The following is a 25,655-nucleotide window of genomic DNA, read 5'->3' as shown; positions in this document are numbered from 1 at the left end:
TTTGCTTTTGGATATCCAGTTGAACAGCACCAGTTGTTGAAAAGACAACTTTTCCCCATTGAACTGAGTTGACACATTTGCCAAAATCAGTTTACTATAAACTGATTTTGTGCCAAGCCAATTTCTATTTTTTTAATTCTGCTTTCTTAAGGTGAATACTTATATGATTGGTATGATGCTATTTTCTTTCTTTTCTGATACAGCCATTTAAAGCCATAAATTTTTCTCTAGGAATTGCTTTTGTGATATTGTGTGAATTTTGATATGTTGTGTTTTCATTTGAATGTATTCCTTGGCTTTTAGCAAGTTGACACGGATGTGTCTACATGTTGACCTCTTTGTATGTATCCTAATCTGTGTTTATTCTGCTTATAAAATGTATAGATTCATATTTCTCAACCAATTTGAGAAATTTAGACCATTAATTCTTCAAACATTTTTCTGACTTTTCCCTCCTTCTGGGATTCCCATTACATGGTTGATTGATGCCTGATGTTATCTACAAGTCTCTGAGCTCTTCAGCTCTTCTTCAGTCTTTTTCTCTCACTCAGAGATAGTTGTTTTGACTGTAATTTTTTTTCCTGGGAATGCTCACACTTTCTTAATTCTTTGCATATCTTGTATTTTTTGATGAAAAGTATTTTGCTGAAAATAAAGTGACTCTGGATTTTTATTTTCTTCATAAAAGTTTGCTGTTACTGCTCTTGATTTGTTTAGTAAATCGTCTGTGCTAAATCCGTGAAATCTACACATCCTACGATGTGGATGCTTCTGTTTTCTCTCAGTTTTTTTTGTTTTATTGCCCATTGTGTTTTTTCCTTTTTAATTCTTACCTGCATTTTTAAGCCTAGCTTCATGGGAGTTACCCACGTCTAGAGCTTACTGATTAGGCAGAGCCTAGTTAGTGATTAGACAAGAGGATTACACTCAAACACCTGGATCCAGGCTTCTGTCCTCTGCCAGGTAGAAACGTACACGGGTCGGACGGCACCTTCAGAGTTCAGGCCGTTTTCAAGTCCTCCCCCAGCTCTTACTTTCCGCTAAGTCCTTTCCTGCTCTCTCTGCATATGCTCAGAGCTCAGGCTAATTGGCTGGCTGGCTTAGGCTGTCTCGGGTCTCCTCTGTGCATAGAGACAGCCCCAGCCGGGCATGTGCTTGTCCCAGCGGTGACCACAATTCAGGCTCCCAGAGTAGTTGGCCCTTTCTGCTCGCCTGTCTCTGAATTTGTCACTTCACTATTAGCGTCACTGGGCATGAACGTGGCTCCCCATTCCAAATTAAGTGATCTCCCTTCAATGGAGTAGCTTTGCTGCCAGTCCCCACGGCCTGCCCCATCCTGGTAGAGCCTCCATGCCTATTGAGCTGGGTATTAGGGGGTTGGGGAGGAACAGGAGCGGCTCCAGGCGAGACACCACTGCTGTTCCCTGAATTCTGCAGTGTTTCAGACATAAACATTTCTCCGGTTGCTGTATACCTTTGGTCACTTTCCCAGTGGTGAGATCCTAGTTTTGCCCATTTTGCCACATTTTGGGGGTGCTTGTCAGGGAGAGGATTCACTGACTTCTTCACTTGGCCATAGCCAGAAGTCCCTTTTAAAATATGTAAAGAAGACATACTGTTATGTTTTAATTAAAGGTTTGGCTTTATTTAGGGCTCCCAGATAATTCCAAGACACAGCAACTCATTGTAGTTTCAGTGCCGCTGGCCTAGCAGGTGAAAGTGAGCCTGGGAACAGGAAGATGTGGTTTAACCATGTTCCTCAGCCTCCTTCCACAGTGAGATCAGGCAGTTCGCCACCTCCTGCCTCTATGGTGGACAGTGCGTTAATAGGCTAGAAAGTAAAACATTCAACAGTTATGTCTTTATTGATTTTCCTATAAATTCAACGTAACCATGTGACATTTATGAGGTTAAAATGTTTTCTTCAGATTCTTAGGCATTCTTGCCCTATACCAAGTTTGTCCTTGGCTATAATTCAAGTAGACATTCTCCTAAGGAAAAAAAATATCCTTTTTAAAGTATGCTATCTAACAAGGTTCAGATGCGGTTAGGAGAGGCTGTGGCTTTTATGTGTGAATTGATGGCATCTCACCTACTATCTTGGTCTTCTCTCAGGATTCCCCTTTTTGTTTTATCCCCCTTCCCTGATTATGAAAGTCATGCATTTAAAAAAGTGGAAAGAACAAAAATTAGAAATCACCTATCCTTTACACTAAGCCATAGCATCAGTGTTGACAGTTTAGTTTCCTTCTTGCTCTGTGTGTGTGCGTGGTGTGTGCACTCACATCATTGTGCCCATGCTGCCTATATTATTCACATTCTGCTTTTTAAAATTATAATTCAAAAATAATGAAGTCAATTCAGGTTTATGGTAGAAATGTTGCAATATCCAGAAAAATATATAAAACTTTTGTGGTTATTTTCTCCTACTCTTTCTTGTTTGTACACATGTATTTTTTTAATTTTATCAAATGTGATCTCATGGCATATAAAATTTTGTTTGTTACACATTTGCTTTTACCTTACAGTGTATGCATTTTTATGTTTGTTACAAATTATCTATAACCATAATTTTAAGTGCATGCAAGATATTTTATGGGACTATAGCATTAACCTTTCTTCTATTCTCACATACTTAGCTTTCTTTTCTAATTTTTAGTGGGAAAATCTACATAATAAATAATAAGCATTATTTCATCAGGGATAGGTATATCCTAAGGAAAGAATTCCAGAGTGGAATGGCCAGGTCAAATCTAGGAATATCCTGAAGCTCATTAGACATTGATCCTGAAGGGCCAGACAGTGGTCACTGCCACAGTGCTCTCTCACTGCTGTCTTGCTCACCTGCTCCAGCCATTGCTAGAAACACCTAGATTCAATTATTTGTGCCAAGCTTAACATTTTTGCATGTAAAAAATATATACAAGCTTGTTAGCAAAGAGATGGAGGAAGAACAGTGATTGATAATAATTTTGGTCTCCATGAATATTCTTTGTTCATAAGTGAAATCCATTTTGACAGATTAGTTTAAGTGATAGATTATTGTTTAAAGGCTTTCCTCTTACAAGAAATAAAGTAAAACTTTCAAATAGCAGTTTGTTAACCTAAACCTCTTGAGGATTAAACATATGTTTAATGCTTTTATGTGTATATGTTATAATTTTAAACATATTTAAACTATTTAAAATAGTTTGTTACTGTAATAGAATGAAATACTTTTCCTTCTTCCCCTTCTGTACCATGTAGGATCTGATGAAGCTGAGGAAAAACAAGACAGTGAGAAACCACTTTTAGAACTATGAGTACTACTTTTGTTAAAGTAAGTTTTTCAAATGAAACTGTAACAACAAAATAGTTAAGTATGGGGATTTCCTTTGAGTAGAGACAAAGTAGAATTCAGAGAATAAGAATATAAGTATAACCAGATTCGTCTTGAATGAATTTATCAGTCACATTATATTAATGTCAAGTGTCTCAACATTTTTTGTATAGGTATACATTTGTGAGGTTTGAAAACGAACTCAGATTTCTAAATTTCTGAGGAATAAAGATGAATTTATGTTTGTTTAGTTAGCCAGAATGTCTACATGCAAGTCACATGCCATTGTTTCAATGACAAGTGGTAATCTCTGTTAAAGGACAGCAGTCCTGTGAGACGCAGGTGCTGTTATCACCTCCATTTGACGCCTGAGGCAGCAGAGGCATAGAATGGATCACGTATCCCAGGTTGCATGGCTAGAAGTAGGGGCAGAGCTGGGGCTTGGGCCCATGCTGTCTGGTACCAGGTCCACTTCAGCCCCACACTGGGATATTTCTCAAGGATTTTGGAGCTTCTGAAATGCAAGCTGCTGTACATGCAAAGCAGTCATGCTTAATGGGCTTCAAAGTAAAACACATTGTTAAATTCCTCTAAATCATCAATGAAAATCATTTCAACCTCATACACAGAAGGCAAAAGAAGTAAATTGTAGTAGCAGCAAATCTGCCTGACAGTTTAACCACAGAAGGAAAATGTTGCCAGATTGTAAGTCACTGGGAAGCCGGGACAGAGGCTGACTGGGTGGTAGAGGCAGTCAAGGTCACGGCGCCTGGAGCCCCTGTGCCTGCGTCCTCAGTCCCCCGCATACCTCCACCGCATCTCTCCACCACAGTCACGTAGACACAAAGCAAAAATGTGGGCGTGCTGGTAGTTGAGCCTTTTCTGAAATATTTTAACATAAATTCTAGTGTGGCCACACCCATGATCCTTCGTGTATCTGTCACAGCCCCTCTTCGGCACACAGACTTTTATGTACACCTAAGGTGACTGTGGCATTTTGTCTTTTAATGCTATTTCTCAAATACTTTTGTCTTTTCTCTTTTTCTAAGTGTGAAAAACCCTCACAGAAAGTCATCGGAGGCAAAAAGAGGCTGGCAATGGAGTCTCCCTGTTGATAATAAAATGGTGATATCCACTGCTGACTTTAACAGCTAATAAAGATTTATTTATTGTAATACCTCGCAGACATTGTACCATATCCATGCACATTTAGTCGCCTGCCTGTGGCTTGTAAGGTAATGTCATGATTCATCCTCTCTTCAGTGAGACTTGAGTCTGATGTGTTAATGAATAGGTGAGGAAAGTCTTGTGCCGTATTCCTAATCAGAAGACTTAATATATTGAAATAACACTTTTTTAGTAAGCAAAATACCTTTTTATTTCAATTTGCAGAATGGCATTTTTTTGTTTTACGTCTCAAGATTTATTTTGTATTTCTTTTTTAACACCCTACATTCCCTTTGTGTTTTTTAACTCATGCACATGTGCTCTTTGTACAGTTTTAAAAAGTATAATAGAATGCATCATGTCACTGTGGCTAGTTTTATTTTTCTTGTTTTGCATTATGTATATGACCTAAAGTGTTGGACTTGCAAAGAAAAAAGAGAGATTGTGAATATGTGTAGAGTGTCACCCGTCATTTATATTATTTTTATCATGAAATCATGTTTTTCTCTGATTGTTCTGAAATATTCTAAATACTCATATTTTGAATGCACAAAATGACTTGAACCATTCATATCATGTTTCCTTTGGGTTCAGCCAATTTCAATTAAAATGAACCAAATTATACTGTGTGTTATTTTTTTCAAACATGAATACTCCCCTTAATAATTCATGGGAAGTCAGGATGTCTTAGTTTTCTTTCATCATTCATTGTGTCATTCAAGAAAAACCTAATTGCCTGTAGCGGTGATGATCATGGGTAGAAACGGACCTTTTGTGCATATCACGTCACTTCTATCTGTGCTTCTTCTAAGAGTGGATCAGATCTCAACAGTGCAACAGGGAGGCTTGCTAGGAGGCTGGAGTCTAACCAGGATGAGCGTCTCATAGTGGAGAAAAGGTGAGGAAAATCTCCAATGTCTGGCCTTGAGACTAAAACCTTAGAACTCAATGGTATTATCTGAGTGAGAATCTCCTGTGTCAGAATTGGAGTTACATAGGCACCAAGCCCATAGATGATGATTAAGCTGCCCATCAGGTTGTTAATTTAACCTGAGAAGGAGCTCTCACCCTGACATGCTGGGGTGAACCCCTAGGATGCTGCCAATCCTCAAAGGAAGCCAAAGCTGGCTCAGAAGTCAGCTCTCTAAGCACAGACCAAGAGGAATGAGGTATAGCATTTGAATATGCTAGGAAGTCAGACTGTGGGAGCCTACAGTGATTATCTCAACGATGAGTTATATTTTCCCCTGGGACTGCATAGATTCAGCACAGGAGCCCGAACACCCACTCTGCCATGTTTTGGTGGGGTAGGAGTGGAGCCGTTTTTCCTTTATGCTCACATTGCTGAGCAATCCTCTGATGGACCCCTATCACTCATTTATCTGATGTTAATGTCCTCTAGTAATCCTTGCTCTGGTTGGCGCTGAAGTCATTTTGTCTCTGTAGAAGGACTTCATATGATTCCGTTTATGACATTCAGTTACACAGTTGAACTCAGGGCTTCTGTATCCTGGAATTCCTATGGAGAAAGAAGCAAAACCCTGTTCCCCACATCTATGATCTGCCTGTCCTAATAGGTTCAGGAGTCTTGTGTCACCCTGTTTACACTGAGGAAATGAAACTAAAGGCAGTAGCGTCTTTGAATCAGATACTTCTGGAAGTACAGACACTGGATGGAATGTTAGGATCACCTCTGTGATGCAAGATGTCCTCTGCTCTTTGGAACAGTGTCATGAGAATGGACCCAAGGTGCAGTGTCTGGACAGTCCTGGGCATCAGATTCCCAACTCTCCTAGTAGCTAATGAACCTTGAATATCAAATGCAGATGCAGGGAGCCCCACCTACCCACAGTGTGCAGAATGTGTTTGATAGCAATCGTGTATGTGTGAAGATGGAGATTTTATTTCCATTAGCCGTGGGCTCTTGAAAGTGAGCAAAGTTGGTTGTGGTTTAACTGTCCTCATTTTGGCTTACAACACCCTAGCCACCCCTTGCACAGCCCCAGCCAGTAGGGGCCGGTTTGACTTTGAGCATTTTCCACGAATCAACCACATTTGACAGAGCACGTAAACAAAAGAAGCCTGAGAAAATACAACACAGCCACATCAGCACCCTCCCGCCAGCCACTCTGCCTCCTCCGCCACCACCACTGCGTTCCCTGTCTACACTGCTGAAGTTCCGGGCAGCCCAGCCTGCGTTGGGGAAGGAAATTGCTAAGAAGTGTGAAACCACAGGAGGCATTGCCCAGTACCCCAGCCAGTGATGTCAGCCGCACAAAGCCATTAGTGATTTGAAAGTTTCCTCTCCCAATGCAGAAATCATTCCAGATTTCTTTAGAGAGTCCAGGTATTTGTCCTAAAGAGATCCAGTCAATTCATGAGGATCAAGGAATATATCTAAATTGAATTTGATCTTTTTAAAGTCTGTTTGGTCTTACTTTTACAGATAGGATTCTCTACTTACAGTTTCCAAAATAACATGTTTCACACAAACTGAAGCTGATTGTAAGCAAACAAAAAAACCTTCTCAATGTTCAATAACACATTGTTTTAATTCTCATGTATGTAACTGTTTACGTTTTAAAAGGATTCACTAGAGAAAACAGAAAACACACAATCACTTGTCATGTTTTCACCCACCTACCGTAGATTGAACATTTTGTTTTATCTTTGTCTGCAGAAATACACAGACACACATATAAATAAATGAGTGTCATGCCTATACTGTTACTCTAGAAAGAAATGGTCAAGGGACATGAGCAAATATGGCACAGATAATATAAAATAGATCTTAAACATAAAAAGATGTTTATCTTCACTCACAGTAAGAAAAAAGCAAATTGAAACCACAGTGTGATACTATTTTCACCTGTCAAATTAGCAAAACTTCAATGTTAGCAGTACGCTCTCAGCACACACACTTTGCAGAAGGGACTAGGGCTATTTCTATGGAGGGCAGGTTGGCAGTACCTATCAGAATTACCAGGGCACATGTTCAAATGACATAAAACACTATTACTTATTTCAGTGTTTTTTATAATAGCAAAAGATTGGAACTAAACCAAGACATTGATTAAAAGTATGATAACCAGTGAAAAATACCTGTAGTTAGCTGGGCAAGTTGACTCGCTCATGCCTGTAATCCCCGCACTTTGGGAGGCTGAGGCGGGTGGATCACTTGAGGTCAGGAGTTCAAGACCAGCCTGGCCAACATGGTGAAACCCTGTCTCTACTAAAAATGGAAAAATCAGTTGGGCATGGTGGTGGGAGCCTATAATCTCAGGTACTCAAGAGGCTGAGGCAGGAGAATCGCTTGAACCCAGGAGGCGGAGGTCGCAGTGAGCCGAGATCAACCACTACACTCCAGCCTCGACAATAGCGCAAGACTGTCTCAAAAAAGAAAAAAAAGAAAAATCCCTGTAGTGAAGTGTCCCTGTATACAGACATAAAAAGAGCTCTAGGATTTATAAATGAAAAGAGATGTGCAGAATAATGTATATTGTATATTCTCTGTGTAAGAAGGAGAAATGAGAACATATCTACATGTACATATATACTTATATATGTACATCAGATTTATCTAAAGAATTTGAGTGTTTTTGAAGTGTGTAAACATTCAAATGTGTTTATTGCACAATAGGATTAATAGGATTATGCTATGAATATTATTTCTCAGCACCACAACACCACTCATCTATTTTCCAGTTTTTAACTCATGTCTTATTTGCCCCCAAAATACTCATCTCTAATCCTAATGTAACAGAAATGCGTATGATGTTGCATTAGGACAAATGACAAGTTCTGTTTAGAAATAACTCCAACAACAGTTTTTATGTTTTATTTTCACATTGAAAACCAGTCAGATTTACTTCAGCTTCAAAGCGCATGTTCATGTAAAATGAAATGAGCACTGGTAGCGAGCTGCCCTTTTTCTGAACGGGAAATGAGTTAAACCAGGTACATATTTTTAAGGTGCACGTTGGACCCTATGACTTTCTGATTGTTCATCTGGGTTATTTTGGGGCTCTTTGAAATAGTGCCATTGTGAATGAACATCCTTGCACATAAATCTTGGTACACACCTTTTGTTTCCTTGAGAAATAGATGGGTTCCATGAAAACAACGCCTTTCAGGTGGCATGGGTTCCACACGTGTGTAGTGGGCTCCGTGATGTTTCCTCATGGCTTGCATGGAGCAGAGCTGGAGTTCAGGCGCCATTTCAGTCACTTGCCGGCCTCCACCATGGCTGCACATTAGAATTATGAAAGCAGGGTTTTCTAAAGCCCTGATGCCTGGTCTGTGATAGAGGCTCCCAAAAGGAGAGCCCCTGGTACGATGGATAAGGCAGCAGGTCTTAAGTCAGACAGTCCTGGAATCATGTGAACTCTGGGACTCACTCAGTGATTAACTGGGCATATTTTTTAACCTCAAGGCTTGGTTTTCTCATCAGTGAAATGAGTATAATAGCTGTAAGGTGATGCAGTTGAGAGCATCCGAGAGAGAGAACGCAAGTTGCTGAGCAGAATTCCTGGTGCTCAGTAAGTGGTTGTTACTCACTATTACTCAAACACAGCAGAAAAGGCAAACAAATGAAAAAGAACCTAACCAAACATAATGGAAGCTATGTATTTACTCAAATAATTTTTCATGGCTAAGGAAAAGCTTGAGTTTCTAGCTGTGTGGCTGCATTATATTGGTGTAGTATCTGGTTATCGCACTACGCAGAATTTCTCACTGGCAGTTATACAGGACTTTGATTAGTACAACAGGGAAAATAAAGCATTGACTATGACCTTCTTGATAGACCAAAAACCTTCAAAAATGAAATCTTTGAGGAAAGGAATTCCAAAACAGTAGAAAGAATGCATAATTGGCCGGGCACAGTGGCTCAAGCCTGTAATCCCAGCACTTTGGAAGGCCGAGGCGGGTGGATCACGAGGTCAAGAGATCGAGACCATCCTGGTCAACATGGTGAAACCCCGTCTCTACCAAAAATACAAAAAATTAGCTGGGCATGGTGGTACGTGCCTGTAATCCCAGCTCCTCAGAAGGCTGAGGCAGGAGAATTGCCTGAACCCAGGAGGCGGAGGTTGCGGTGAGCCGAGATCGCGCCATTGCACTCCAGCCTGGGTAACAAGAGCGAAACTCCGTCTCAAAAAAAAAAAAAAAAAGGAAGAAAGAAAGAAAGAATGCATAATTATAAATATTTTGAGAACTGTTGCACTGAAGTTTTCCTTTTTTATAGTTGAGAAATATGTGGAGTTGTTTTAATAATTTTTTTCTTTTTTTAGTTGACAAGTGTATGAAATACGCTAGCTCTGTGGTGACCATTGAGACATGCTTTTATGTCGAACTGTATAAATCTTTGCCTAATTTTTCCATTGCACACCTGTGAGTGCTGCCTGTTCCGTACTATTTAATCCAACCACGTGCTTTGGTCTTTAATCACAGAAGTCTTATTTGGTGGATGGGAGTTCAGCATGTAAGTCTCACCAGCATCGAAAAACTGGCAAGCTGGCCTACAACCCTCTAATTATCTGAACAGCATAGGAGCAAGGGGTGGAAATGTGAACAGCTAAAGAGACAGTTTTCTTCCTAGTTCTTAGCATAATAAGGAAGAACATTTTCCTGTTTTAATTGAAACTACAAGTAATCTGTTTTCACTCTAGGAGGAAATAATATAGAAGGTAAGAGCAGCGCTCCTGGAGCCAGGCTGCTTGAGTTCAAATCCCAGCCCTGTTTCTTAGTAGCTGTTTGGCTATGGGAAAGTTCTTTAGCCCCCTCTGCCTCAGTTTCTCCACCCACAGAACAAAGGTAATTGTACATACAGAGTTTTTGTGAGAATTAAATGAGTGAACACATCCTTAAGCCAGTACTGGATACTTGGTGAGTACTATATGAGTGACTGCTGTCATTACTTCATCAGGATGTTAATCACTGAATTTGTAACTTTAGGTAGAAATCTGAAATTGTTTAATCTAAACACGTTCTTCTAAAGATAGATGACCTTAGTCAATGTGGGATGATTAAGAACAAATAGGGGCTGGGTGTGGTGGCTCACACCTGTAATCCTAGCACTTTGGGAGACCGAAGTGGGCAGATCACCTGAGGTCAGCAGTTCGAGACCAGCCTGGCCAACATGGCAAAACCCGATCTCTACTAAAATTACCCAGTTATAGTGGTGGGAGCCTGTAATCCTGGCTACTTGGGAAACTGAGGCAAGAGAATCACTTTAACCTGGGAGGTGACGGTTGCAGTGAGCCAAGATTGCATCACTGCACTCTAGCCCAGGTGACAGAATGAGACTCCATCTCAAAAAAAAAAAAAAAAAAAAAAAAAAAAAACGAAAAGAAAAAGAAAACAAATGGTACAGAGAGTTAGAGCCAGATTAAGTGGCCAGGGCTCTAACTAGCTGTGAAGGGTGACTAGTATTCCTCCTGCACCATGTGCCCTCCCTATAGGTGGTAGCTGTGCTGTGGTAGAAATGTACTAGACCGAGAAAGATGCATAATTTCTTCTACCTCCTAACTCAGAAATGCACCTAGATGTTCCAAAGAATCTCCTCCAAGGTGATTCTGCAGATCTCTGGGCCTGATTAGTCTCTGGGAGGAGCTGGGGTGTCAGAATGCTATCCATAACCAGAGAGCACCATTAACTGCGCCGGAGACAGTCCATTAGCACCCTCAAAAAGAGCAGCTACACATCTCGGACACACACAGAGATAGAATTTCTATACTCTTTACAGCCGGCGACGCAATTATCGTAATTCCAGAGTAGGTCAATTTTACCCAAAGAGAAAAACAAAGGGGAAATGAGTGACGAACCAGTAGCTTGGAGTATAGATGAGGAGAAACACAAGTTTCCTTCGTTTCCTTAAGAAAATTCTCATTGACTCCCAGAAGGATGCCTTTAGTAAAGAAACAATGCGTATTTTCGTTTTGTTTTCCCCAGTTGAAAAGATGAAAGAAAAGATGTTATATTGGATAAATATGTGTGCGTTTGTGTGTGTGTATGAATATATGGGCTCTGGGTTCAGAGAAACCTAGCTTTAAATTATGACTATTACTTTAAAAATGGTGACCTTGAGTAGATAATTTAGTCTTTCTAATCTATAAACTGTACTGACCTCAACTGGCTAATCAAGGTTTTCTGGATGCCTGGTACATAGTAGATACTCACTGAGTCCCTATTCCCATCACCTAACCTTTCTGCAGAGAGGTAAGAGTAGAGCTCACTGTTAGTGCTTTTGCATATGTGTGGAATCTACTGTGAAAGGAAAAGAAAAACTCAGGACCCCAATTCACCATGCTATTTTTTAGAATAAAAATAAGCCAGGCCGGGGTGCTGGCTCACGCCTGTTATCCCAGCACTTTGGGAGATCGAGGTGGGCAGATCACAAGGTCAGATCGAGACCATCCTGTCCAACATGGTGAAACTTCGTTTCTACTAAAATATTTTAAAAATTAGCCGGGTGTGGTGCTGCGTGCCTATAGTCCCAGCTACTCAAGAGGCTGAGGCAGGGGAATCACTGGAACCTGGGAGGTGGAGGCTACAATGAGCCGAGATCACCCCACTGCACTTCACTCTGGCGACAGAGCGAGATTCTGTCTCGAAAAAAGAAATAAAGAACCCAAAAACTGGATCATGCAAGAAAGTGCCTTTCCTTTTGTGCCTACACAGACAGCTACAGATAAAAGGTTAAATAGCTCCAGAGGTAGCTACTCTATGTTCACCTTATCTTATGTAAAGTGCTGATTTACTGAGCGCAACATGAATACATAATTGGCACTTCCCCTGCCTGCTCTCTTGCTCTTACAACATGTGGACTGTGACACTCTCCCTCTTTCTTCTCCAGCTCACCTATCCTTTATAAATGTCGAGGCCCTCAACTTCATCTTTGGAGAAAGGCACAGATCATAGACTGTTTCTGTGATTCCGTGTTATTTTCTTCTGGGCATGCCCTTAACCTGGGCAAAATAAACTTCTCAGATGATTGAGGCTTGTATCAGATACTTTTTGGTTTATTACGGTAAAGTAAAACTACCAACAGTTCGTGCTGATACTGTAGAGGACTTGCATGTGCCAGGTGTTATTAACTCATATAATCCACATAACTCCAGGAAACGGTGCATTATGACTTCATTTTGCATGAGGAGATTATGGCACATAGAGTTCCTGTAACTTGCCTGAGGCCACACAGATACTAAATACCATACCCAGGATTCCTGAGACCAGAGAGCATGTGCTTAACCTCTCCGTCACACTGCCTCTTTGGTGTTAGGACAGCTCTCATGAGGATATTGTGAGGATCAGGAAATACAGTGTCTGTGAAACATACTAGAGCTGAGCTCACAAAGTACGCGTCACAGTAGATGGTGTCCGATTGCCACTGGAATGTCCTAAACCAAATGAATTTTACTCGGGTGACCTTTATAAGAAAAGCACATGGGCTCCTTCATTTGGTTGTGAGTCCTCTTAGAAGGTGTCATAACCACTATCTCAGGGAAATAATTAGAAATGAGGTGTTGGACCATTCTTACAACAAATATAGAATTCCATAGCCCAGTTGCCATGCCGTGTCTTACCTTGGATGTTCAATTCAATGTCACCCAATTAAAATACACATGGACAAAAGTCAGCTTTTCATTTTTAAAAAATTTATTTTGCCTGTTATGATAAACACACTACATAATTCAACTAGAAAGAAGGCTGCTTCAGGGCGTGTAAAATGAAAGGCTTCCAGGCAGTTATCTGATTAAAGAACACTAAGGGAGGAAGGAGGCTGGAAGCCGCAGGCTGTCTACACTGTGGCTATTTGGCTTGGCTGAAGGAGCTGTGGAGAATATGGAGAGAGTGATGCTAGAGACTGCCATGGCTATTCCTCATTGTTATTACAGAGTGAGGTTTTCTGTGTGCCCGCTGGTTTGAAAACCATTGTACAATAATGATAGAATAGCACACACATGAGAACTGAGATTGCCCCAACCCAGGAAAAAAGCCCAGCTAGATCCTCAGCAGACGCTTCTAAAGACAATAAACAATGAAGAAAAGATGGCCTCCTTATGCTGCCGTCTGTTACGATCTCTCCCCCTTGCAGCAGGCAGCCGTTCCTCTAAGCAGAGAGAAGGTGATGATGGCAAAATAGATCACACTCTTGAGGAGCAGGAGGAGGTATGTGTAATATGCAGAGGTGTTTGTGAGCTGCAGCAGCAGTGCATCTAAGAGAAATTTCACATGATCTTTTTTCAGACTAAGACATGTTATTGGGAGAGGGGTTCACAAATACTTACTTCTGATGATCTACATTGAAGTGATATTCCACCACCACCAAAACATAAAAGTAAACATCTACTACTTCCACCACCACTAAGAGCAAGACAAGTCAGAATTCAGCTTTCAAGTTGATTAACAACCTCTGCTAAAGTCAGTTAAACATTGCAAACTATTAATAAGCAAGGTTGCACCATAGAAAATCAAAGAAAGTGGTTAATCCAGATTCGCTGATGTGTTAGGTAGTTGTGGCACACTCACCTGTCTCTCCTAAATGTCTCTAATTATGGCTATGCTATTATTGGGTGATATCATTGAATATCATTTGAAGTTTTGCAAGATATATGTGATGTCAAGGAATAAGTAAAGACAATGATGGTGGACCACAGTGGCTAGTCCATGAGCTACGAGGCTGAGTCTCTTCCTGTGGAAATTTCCACATTACGTGTTTTGTCTTCCTAAAGTCAGAACTCCAGAAACATCACTCCTTGGTGTGGAAAAGGATCTCAAGAAGTGATGTGTTTATAACTCCCTGCCCTTGGTTAAGTGAGATGTTACTGCCCCTCCTTGCCTGGTGTGGCAGCTGAAGTCCAGAGCCCTCTTGGTATTGGAAATAGAGGAAAGTTGAGCAGGGCTAGAGTCCATGCTTCTAGTCACATTCTTTGTGCGAATGCAGAGAGAAAAGACCGGAAACCAGTACTGATTCTGTGTCTGCTAAACACTATGCCAGACATCTCACATGCATGCCCTTATCTCTTCAATAACTATGAATTTGGTGTAATTGTTCTTGATTGGCTGATGAGAAACATGTTACTCACAAAATACAGGTCATTACATCTAATCATTAAAAGAGCCTGAGTTAAAGTCCAGTCTCCAAAGCCTAGGCACCCAGCCATCCTCACATTACGTCCATTTTGTCTCAGGTCCCTGGCTCTGGAATTTCTTGCTATCTGACTCTATTGCAGAAAAAGAATACAGAACTTAGTAAGTGCATGGACTCTTTACTTGATGGCCTGATTTGAAATCCCCGAGCTAGCTGTGTGACATGTATAAAGGATTTGTATAATTAAAGGGACTGTAAAAATGGGAGAATAAAATGTTGTACCAATTTATAGAAGTATTAAGAGGATTAAACAAGAAAGTACAGAACATAGCCCAAGCCCCTCTGTGTAAAAAGCACTTGATAAACACTAGGTCGTGTTATTAGCTAGTAGAAAGTGCAAAGACTAAAACCAAACAACTCTAGAAGCAACATGGTATCATGTTTCCCTAGTCATGAAAACAAGACACAGGAATAAATGAAGTCTCTTTTTTGAAATAATTAAAATCATATCACTGTATCCTCTAATTTACAGTCATCTCATACCCAAAGCAGCAGTTTGCTTTGTTAATACAACTCTCAGAAAATGAGGGCCTAATGTAAAATATCACTAAGTTCATTCTGCAACATCCAACCTAGAAAAATCCATTTCCTGATTTTTCAAGCTCAAGAAGTTGAAAAGTTAAAATGATCAGGATGAAATAAAAAACACAAAACTTACCATTTGTATCTTTCGAACAACTGTCTTTGGGATCCATTGAGATGACATCTAGAAGAATGAGAGCAAGTGCTAGTCAATTGTTCATGCTCATTATTTGTCAAGGGGTGTGTGTGTGTGCGTGTGTGTGCGTGTGTGTGCACGTGTGTGCATGCGTGTGTGTGCATGTGTGCGTGTGCGTGTGTGTGTGCATGCACGCATGCATGTTGTGTAATTAAATGAATATTTATAAAAATCTGTCAACAGAGAAGCAGGAGGACAGTTATTAAAAATATGAACCCACAATTCCAGAAATAATTGGTCTGATTCTATGTAATTAGGTAGATCTAATTCATATTTTATGTTTTGTACATAAAAATGTTAACGTTCATGAAGAACACATCTTTTTCTTTTTTTATCACAACTGGAGTATAGTATCCAAGACCATTTGGTTTTCCTTCCATATTCATAGCTCCTAACACAGTGCCTGCCACAAAGTCTGTTTCTGATAAATGCTTGTTCAATGGAAAAATAGAGCAAGTGGCTGCTTTACAGTCTTTAGCGCACACTGCTGTCATGATATCAGCAAAAAGAATAATTTGGGGGTTTTTTTGAGGCAAAGTCTCACTGTCACCCAGACTGAAGTGGAGTACAGCGGTATCATCAAAGCTTATTGAAGCCTCAACCTCCCCAGGCTCAGGTGATCCTCCCATCTCAGCCTCCCGAGTAGCTGGGACTACAGGCACACGCCACCGTGCCCAGCTAATCTTTGTGATTTTGTAGAGACAGAATTTCACCATCTTGTCCAGCTGGTCTCAAAAATCCTGGGCTCAAACAATCTTCCTGCTTTGTTCTCCCGAAATGCTGGGATTACAGGGATAAGTCACCACACCTGGCAGAGAATCCTTTCAGTTCTAGAATCCACAACAGAATCTTACATGTTTGAAGGAGTCTGGCTTAGGAGAATTCTCATCTAACCAGAAAAAAGCAGCCATACCTTTCCAAATCATGCACATCCCCAAGGCCCCCAGTTCCAACACATGGTTTTCTGGAGGTATAGTGTTTCTGAACATGACAATATTAATAAAAGCTAACATCTACTGAGCGCTTATTATTGCACCAGGCACTATGTTAAATGCTTCCCATGCATTTTTTGTTTGTTTGTTTAATTCCCCAATAACACTTAAGTGAGTTGTATTATGAATGGCCCCATGTTCTGAATGAGGAAATAACGTTTAAAAAGTGCAGGCCAGGCCGGGCGCCATGGCTCACTTTGGGAGGCTGAGGTGGGCAGATCACAAGGTCAGGCGATTGAGGCCATCCTGGCTAACATGGCGAAACGCTGTCTCTACTAAAAATACAAAAAAATTAGCCGTGCCTGGTGGCATGCACCTGTAGTCCCAGCTACTTGGGAGACTGAGGCAGGAGAATTGCTTGAACCCGAGAGGCAGAGGTTGCAGTCAGCCAAGATTGCACCACTGCACTCCAGCCCGGGCAACAGAGATTCTGTCTTAAAAAAAAAAAAAAAAAAAAAACAGGTTCAGGCAACTTGCTGAGAATCCTACTAGTAAATAGCAGAGCCAGTATTCAGACAGTAGTTGTAGGGGAATAAAAAAAATTGCACGTCTTCCAGTCTCGGCCACAGAAGCAAGACAAGGAAGGGAGTGTCAACCTTTCGGGAAGGTTCGCAATAAGACACATGCTCCGCCTCATGGGTTCAGGCAATTCTCCCGCCTCAGCCTCCCGAGTAGCTGGGATTGCAGGCATGCGCCACCATGCCCAACTAATTTTTTGTATTTTTAGTAGAGACAGGGTTTCACCATGTTGACCAGAATGGTCTCGATCTCTTGACCTGGTGATTCACCCACCTTGGCCTCCCAAAGTGCTGGGATTACAGGCGTGAGCCACCGCACCCGGCCGGCCACCGCCACTGTGGTTCTAAGACCTACCACCTTCAGAAGTCCACCTGTGGCAAATGTGGCTGCCCCGCCAAGCGCAAGAGAAAGTATAACTGGAGTGCCAAGGCTGAAAGATGAAATACCACCAGGAGTGGTCGCATGAGGCACCTAAAAATTGTATACTGCAGGTTCAGGCATGGATTCCCTGAGGGAACAACACCTAAAACCAAGAGGGCAGCTGTTGCAGCATCCAGTTCATCTTAAGAATTTCAATGATTAGTCACGCAATAAATGTTCTGGTTTGAAAAATAAAAATAACGAAACTGGACATGTGAAAAGTACTTTGTAGAAATAATCCACAGAAATAGATATAAAGTAATTTATAAAGAGACAATATAATTTCACCATTGTGTACTCTAAGAAAATCTCTTTCAGTATGTTAATTATTCTCAGCAGATGGTCTTTTTTATTACAGGAGCTCAGCATCTTAGTGCAATTATTTCTGGAACTAGAAAGAGAGGTCAAGGTCAAGCCACATTGATAGTTCTCTGAATAAAACCTGAGGTGAGAGCTGAAAGTATCTGTGATGTAAAAAACAAAAACAAAAAAAAAAAGGAAGCAACAAATATGGATACAAAGACAACATATTTTTAAACAGATAGGAGAAAACAGAGTCACATTGGTGTTTTGGTTTATTATTTTTCGAGTAGATGTATTCCTGTCTATACGGATATGATTCTGTTCAGTAAGATCTTTATTTCGTGTATTCTATAAAATGGGCGTGAGGTATAGGTTCTGGGTAAGTCCCACAGATGAAAATGTTAGTTACCATGTCTCATGTCCAAATATCTTTAAGGTCTGACTTTAAAGGGTTTTCAATGTCTTTTTATTTTCCTTATGGTGGCTTTATTTATTAAAAGGTAAATGAAAATGACTATAACTTATTTCTATGCATTGACTGAGGCAAAAAACAAAGTAACAATTCCTCATAATAAAATCTGTAAGTGTATCCTGAGTTCCCTCTCTCACAATCAAGGTTGGTTGCCAATGTGGACTAGATTAGTTTTATCTCCTTTTTATTACAGGAGCTCAGCATCCTAGTGCGATTATTTCTGGGACTAGAAAGTAAGGTCAAGGTCAAGTCACATTGATATTGTGACTTGTCACATTGAAGTGCTTCAGAAGTACTTCATTATTATATAATATGATCACTTCCTTGTTACATTTTTAGCTTTTATCAGAAAAACAAACTTCCAATAAAGAGCATTAGAAATCTACTGTTGAATGACATTAAGAGAAGTGTCCTTCTTAACTTAGTTGTCTTGAGAAGAGCATGAAAGACATTTTACTTTTAGGCTGAGAGCGGTGGCTTACACCAGTAATCCCAGCACTTTGGGAGGCCGAGGCAGATGGATCACCTGAGGTCAGGAGTTCGAGACCAGCCTGGCCAACATGCTGAAACCCCGTCTCTACTAAAAATACAAAAATTAGCCAAGTATGGTGGCAGGTGCCTGTAATCCCAACTACTCAGGGGGCTGAGGTAGGAGAATCACTTGCACCAGGGAGGTGGAAGTTGCAGTGAGCCGAGATCCCACCACAGCGCTCCAGCCTGGGCGACAAGAGTGAAACTCCGTCTCAAAAAAAAAAAAAAAAAAAATTACTTTTAGAATTTAGTGTAAAGTAAAACACATTATAAAACTGTAACTTCTTTCCTGTATGATATTCACTGCCCTGTAACTTACTATACTTTTTATTTTGCACTGATCACTAGAAAAATCAGAACCTGGCTGGGCGCAATGCCTCACACCTGTTATCCCAGCACGTTGGGAGGCTGAGGTGGGCAGATCACTTAAGGTCAGGAGTTTGAGACCAGCCTGACCAATATGGAGAAACCCCGTCTCTACTAAAAATACAAAATTAGCTGGGCATGGTGGCATGTGTCTATAATCCCAGCTACTTGAGAGGCTGAGGCAGAAGAATCACTTGAACCTGAAAGGTGGAGGTTGTGGTGAGCTGAGATCGCACCACTGCACTCCAGCCCAGGCAACAGTGCAAGACTCGGTCTCAAAAAAAGAAAAAGAAAGAAAATGAAAAGAGAAGAAAAATCAGAACTTACTAATTGGACATTTAAGCACGGTGGTAAGACTAACCTCAAGCCTTGCACATTTGCCTCCCCTTTGTGTCTCAGCAAAGAAAATAGAAAATTGGGATTGTTTTTTAACCCTACTTCAGTTAGTTTTAGGAAAGGCTGTACCTAATACACTAAATACACAAATGAACACATCCATGCTAGCGTTTTGAAAGCAAACCATTTTCCCTGCCATTGTTTTCTTTGCTCTCCATCGTAGCCCCAGGAGCAAGTCAAGGTAACTTTTGAAATCACATTTGATCACTGCAGAAACTTAGGATCTGAGAAGCTAAAGACTTGCCCTAGATATCTGGAATGGTACATGGCAAAGGTCTGCAAACATATTGTTAATGCTCATTTCCCATTAGCTGAAAAGGACTTGTTAACCATAGGGAAAAGCACAAAATTGGTCTTTTCCGTGGCCACTCTGGAGCTGCTGGACTGTTACACTCATACTCAGAATTTTGACACACAGTGAGGGCTTGGACCACTGGGCCAGGGCACGTTCAGCCCTCTGCCTGATTGTCTAGAGATCTACACAATCTGCACCGAAGGCACTGTTTTGGGACCTCATGCATGAATCATGGGTGATCCTGAGAGATCAGGAAAAAAGCACATTCTCTGCCCTGCCATGCATCCTCACTGGGACAGTAACTCATCCTCCTCTATTCATCTACATTTCCACAGCCTAAGCCTGGCATGTCATCATAGTACAATAAATGTTTATTAAGCTGCACTTACCAATGGCAGAAAATGCATTTATTATGGAAAATGGACGAACGTTTGTACACGTAAGCCTTACCAACCTTTAATTATGAAATATTACCGTATGGTAATATAGAAAATAAAAATCTGAAAAACCCAAGGCCTTCATAAAACTGCAGGGGCCAAGACTATTCTCTTTTGCGTAGAGCCACGCTTTGGCTTCTTCAGATAAATGTCATTTTGTCAACAACGAACCCATCATTTCTAGGTTAAACTTTGTGGGTAGCAAGAGTGAGGTGAGTGGCTCTGCCTGCTTGGGTAGAACATTCCTGAAAGACGTATACTTGTTCTTATTTTCCAATCAAGCGAAGTCATCACAAGAAGGGAGAACTCGTTTTGAGCATTTCCCATGTGCTAGGTTGCTAGATGCTTCCGTGTATGTTCTTTCCTTTAATCCATCTAACAGCTAAAAAACAGCATTTCACTTTCTTATTTTGGATAATGGAGCTGAGTCTGAGAAAGCTTCAGTAACTTCTTCCCTTTTGTTTTCTCCAAAACCTATACCATTTTAATTCTGCAGAAAAATAGCAGGGCGTTTATGCTACCACTAAGCAACATTTAAGAAACATTTATATTTGTTTTTCATTAATACTGAAAGACAAAAGGTGCAGCATTCCCTTTCAAAGAAGTGTTCTGAGAGATGATATATATAGACACGTACCTGTCTTTATTGGAGGAAAGATAATTTCTTGATCAACTCCTTTTTTATTATTCTCGTGTCTGATGATACATCTGTGTTCTTTATGCAGTGACTTCTCTGGCACCGTTAACCAGCTAAATTTCATGTATGTGTCATTAGTCTTTATGGTGTTTCCCTCCTGGGATTCCAGAATCATACTGCTATTCTTTTCTTGCCAATGTATATTAATAACATCCGGGAAAAATTTCTCAAGAAGACAAAGATACGTTCCAGCCTTGTGGAGGTTTGTTTCAGCAATTGAAGGAAGAAAAACAGTGGGCTTGGGGGAAATGTCTGCACCAATATATTCATCTATGGGGAGAAATGGAATATGAATTTAAAAGAATTATTAGAGAAACACACACATTGCATGGTTTGGAATGGCCTAGTACATAACAACAAAAAGAGAAGTTGCTAGTGAGCTGGTGTCCACCATGGCCTTTCACCCAGGATAGGTTGCACAGTACTTATTATTGTGCTTATTTTACAGACGTTGAAAAGAGGATCAAGAAACTAAATAACTTGCCAAAAGTCACGGCTCTCAACTGTCAGATGCTGGATGAAAACCTGGCCTTTGTTTATTTTGCCCAAGCTGTGATGGAGTGTGATTTTTACCTGCCTCCTACCAAGGCTTCCAACGTTCATGAACAGATTCATTTTATTTTTTAATCTCTTGTTTCATCACAGTGAAGCATGTTTTCAAAGTGGATGGCAGGGGAAAGGGAAAGAAGATCAAATAACTTTAAAGATCTCTCTACAGATGAGACTCTTTGGTCCTTTTCCCACTTCCCTTTCCCATCCTTTATAACTTACAGTCTTTGGCCAAATAACATACATTCTTATGTTGCACAATTTTGCATACTCCCACTCTTCATTTACTTATTCTGTGATATGCCATATTTATTTTATTATTATTATTTTTTTTTAGACTGGGGCTTGCTCTGTTGCCCAGGCTGGAATGCAGTGGCACAATCACGGCTCACTCCAGCCTCAACTTTCCAGGCTCAAGTGATCCTCCCACCTCAGCCTCCCAAGTAGCTGGGACTACAGGCATGCACTACTATGCCTGGCTAATATTTGTTTGTTGTAGAGACACATTTCACCATGTTAATCAGGCTGGTCTCAAACTCCTATTTGTTTGTTGTAGAGACACATTTCACCATGTTAACCAGGCTGGTCTCAAACTCCTGCGCTCAAGTGATCTGCCTGCCTCAGCCTTCCAAAGTGCTGGAATTATAGGTGTGAGCCACTATGCCTAGCCATTTTTTTCACTTTTATTGTTAACAATAAATACACAGTCACTTGCTTTAGTGGGAATCTACTTCCACATATACATACTGTCTATCAAGTTGACTGTGTAGCTTCAATGTGTATACCATGTGCAGTCCTTCTGGTTAATATCTAACTTTATATATATAATATCTCAATTTCACATCTGCACCCTCCAGGTTTTTGGGTGAGCCAGTATTTACAGCTGTACCTCCAAATTATTCACCATGTCTTGAATTTAGAAGCAAAATGGCAACATTTGCAAAACTCCTATTAAAAAGTTTTATTGATTTTCAGAAATACTCTTGTGTTAATCTTTTCCAGTAATGCACTTATCAAAATTTTGTTTTGCTTTAGAAAATATTAACCAAAAGCACATTTTATTTTGGAATTTCATTTGAAGTTTAAGCATAACTAAGAACACACCAGGGGTATGTTGTTTAGACTGGTTTTTAATAAATTAATAGGGTAACTATTAATGAGAAAGTCTGTATAAATCAGCATATCTATATTTTGACTTTTGATGTCTCTCCCAGAATTTGTATCTGTCCTATATGTAATGTAACTGTTTTAAAGCTCCATTATTGTCTTTGTCTAAAAACCACTGTTTTTGGACAGTGTGCCAAGTACTTAATTCACACTATCTTCTACAATTCTCATACAACCATGCTGAATGCATACTGCTATCCCATTTTATGGATTAGAAAACTGAGGCCAGAGAATAATCACCCAAGTTTGCTAAGCAGTGAGTGGTGGAGCTGGAGTTCCAGGTCGACCTGACTCCAACACCTGGGTTCTTTCACAACATGCTGGACCATCAGAGGTGAACATGTGTCCACTTGATAGAGTCTATCACAGACTTACCTGTCATAATACATTTTGTCTCAGGAACAAATATTTTAATAACATTTCATACATCATATGTGAGTACTTTATAGAAGTCCATATATGCACAAAGCCAAATCCTATCATGATATTTGTACAATATTATCTCGGTTCTCTTTTAGTATAAGCATTTGTTCTAAAGTCTCTCCTAAGATTTCTACATCAAATCCCCATCAAATTCCTCTTTTTTTTCTAAACATTATTACATTGTTCCAATTTAATCATTTCTTCCCTTCCCTCTATTGCCTTGGAAATATTGTATTCTTCTGATACCCACCTGTGACGACAAGTGTTGTTCCACTACCAAAGAGTTTCTTAAAATAATAATCCCACAGTGATTCAATCCATCTCAAAAACTTAAGTCAGTTTCCCTGAGTTCTTCAAATTCTCGTGGTCTGAGATTCTCAAAACACCAGGGTTCCAGTCGTCATTCATTTTGCTCATAAAAGTTATGTTGCTCAACAAATCAGATAGCTTAAAGCTTTTGGTGTTTTATTTATCTAAAAACAGCGATACTAGTGGAAATCAGTTCAACATCGCTACCGGCACTGAAGTGAGACCAAAATGAAAGAAGCTATAAACAAGCAATTTGATCAAAATGTTACAGGTCCCAGTGCGGTGGCTCATGCCTGTAATCCCAGCACTTTGGGAGGCTGAAGTGGGAGGATTGCTTGAGCTCGGAACTTCGAGGCCAGCCTGGACAGCATAGTACATAGTGAGACCCCATCTTTACTAAAAATTAAAAAAAATATATCAGCTGAGCATGATATGCATGCCTGTAGTCCCAGCTACTCGAGAGGCTGGGGCAGGAGGGTCGCTTGATCCTAACAGTTTGAAGCTGCAGTGAGCCTTGATTGCACCACTGCACTCCCACCTGGGCAACAGAGGAAGACCCTGTCTCAAAAAATTAAAAAATGCTATGGAAATACAAGAGGTTATGGTGATGATATCATCATCATTGTTACGATTAGCAATCTGTTTGCTATTATTGTGTGCCTTGACATGGCATTTTAATCCCTTACTAAAAAAAAAAAAAATCAGCATTTTGGAGTGGCAGTTAAATCCACAGCAATTAAGCAGGAGGAATCATTTCTCAATTCCTCCGTTTGCATTCCACTTTGCTCTGACGTGCCTAGGATTCTCAAAGCCACCATCCCCAACAACACAGGAAACATGCTTTCCACACGCCCAATTTTTAATAGGCTATCATTTGCCTTATCTGCTGTGTTAAGAAAATCAAAGGGAACCCTGACTAAAGTCTAATATATGCAGTCAGTGTATGGAAATTCTTCATTTGTGTTTTCCAAAACAAATGGCTCTTTTTCCTAGTCAGCAGCACGACATATCTGCATTCCAAGTTTTATCAGAAATTTCAGCCTCAGACTGTCTTCTGAATTCATGCAAAAGTCCAACTTAAAACTCCTGTTTTGGCCCTTCAAGGCAGAATGGCTAGAGAAATGGCAGGAGGCATGGTCCTCAAATCCATCTTTCTGTTATCACTTTAAATCACTACATGTTATCTGCATGATCATGTCTGCTGAGCATCACCGTCTGTTCATTTCATTAAATGTCGGGATTCCCACAGAACGGATGCAGTAATATACAATGGGTTTGCTTCATGGCCATTCCTTTCATTTTCCAAAACGGAAGTTGAAGGCAAAGCCCACTCTTCTATTTCCTTCTAAAGGACTCATGCATCAAAGACCTTTTCTAATTTTGTAATGGAAAATATATTATATTTGAAGATTTGGTGTGCTGCTTTTTACAGTTAGTAAGAAGTATGTATTCCCCTACCTTTTTCTCCTGCCTTTGAGCATAAAATTTTAACCTGTGCTCCTTGCTAGACAATCACAGGCATTTTTCCTTCTCCTTTCCATAGAGCTTTTGATCATCTGTGTTTACCTAACGGTCTGACTATACTTGTGTATTTTAATTTAGGTCTTCTCAAATAGATTTTGAAAACAGGTAGCTTAAGTAAATAACATATGGTTTGTGCATTATAGCATGCTTCTCTTTTGTCTCCAGCAGTTGATTGTTTTGTAAGATCAGGCTCACATAAGACACAGGAATAGAGAATTATGTTTGCAAATCCTACCTCTGTGATAGGGACACCTACATACTAAATTTAGATAGAAAGTGCCAGAACATAAAATGAGGCTTTCTTTCCCAAAATTTTCTCTCGTTATATGGGGAGTTGTCTAATGTATGTTACAGTCCTTGTGTAACCTCTCATATTTAAAAATGTTCTTCTAACACTCCGCTTTGATCCAAAAGTACGAACTAGATGAGATATCAACATGAAATGAACTCAATGAATGCTAGTTTTGGTAAAATGCACTGATAAAAGAAAAAAAAAGCAAAGAAATTTATCATGGATTTGGTCATTATTAGTGGGGCTAAGGTCCCTGCAGTTTTTACTTACTTCATACAAATGTAGAAGAACAGAATAAATTGGAAAAAAAAAAAAAAGAAATTCCTTTTATTTTGTGAGTGGATAATTGTTTCTTGGGATAAAATATTCAGAGACACCATCCTATGGGGATTCCAAAATGGACACTGAGACCTCAGATGGCTTAGAAATTTGCTCTAAGGTAGATGTTTTAGATGCATGTGAAGCATTGAAACAAAATTTTTAATTAAATATAAGGGCACAAAAGGTAATATTTCTCAACTGATACTGCTATTGATATAATTTTTAACTTTGCAGGTATGATCCAGTTAAGAAATTGAAGTTATAAGTAGACATTTGACTGTTTTA

At 40.1% G+C, this 25,655-nt stretch overlaps 2 protein-coding genes across 5 annotated transcripts in view; one reads left to right on the top strand and one right to left on the bottom strand.

The window, feature by feature from the left end:
* The window catches only part of STARD3NL (STARD3 N-terminal like), a 48,469-nt gene extending 43,361 nt beyond the window's left edge, over positions 1-5,108 (top strand). For both annotated transcript variants that reach the window (XM_003930752.4, XM_010341319.3), the window contains 2 exons: positions 3,247-3,319; positions 4,369-5,108. In XM_003930752.4, the coding sequence (XP_003930801.1) occupies positions 3,247-3,302 (56 nt within the window). In that variant the 3' untranslated portion in view covers positions 3,303-3,319; positions 4,369-5,108. The remainder of the gene's footprint in view (positions 1-3,246; positions 3,320-4,368) is intronic.
* Positions 5,102-25,655, bottom strand: part of TARP (TCR gamma alternate reading frame protein) — a 59,399-nt gene continuing 38,845 nt past the window's right edge. Inside the window, exons 3-6 of one of the 3 annotated variants that reach the window (XM_074379806.1) lie at positions 23,175-23,234; positions 20,726-21,055; positions 15,298-15,345; positions 8,739-13,704 (exon numbers count right to left, since the gene is read on the bottom strand). In XM_074379806.1, coding sequence (XP_074235907.1) covers positions 13,562-13,704; positions 15,298-15,345; positions 20,726-21,055; positions 23,175-23,234 — 581 coding nt within the window. In that variant the 3' untranslated portion in view covers positions 8,739-13,561. The other 2 variants (XM_074379805.1, XM_074379804.1) reach the window with 2 other exon arrangements.

The sequence above is a fragment of the Saimiri boliviensis genome, chromosome 10, assembly GCF_048565385.1.
Source record: "Saimiri boliviensis isolate mSaiBol1 chromosome 10, mSaiBol1.pri, whole genome shotgun sequence".
Taxonomy (NCBI): Eukaryota; Metazoa; Chordata; class Mammalia; order Primates; family Cebidae; genus Saimiri; species Saimiri boliviensis.
Note: the sequence above shows the minus strand (reverse complement) of the source record. Positions and strands in the feature narration are given on the sequence as shown.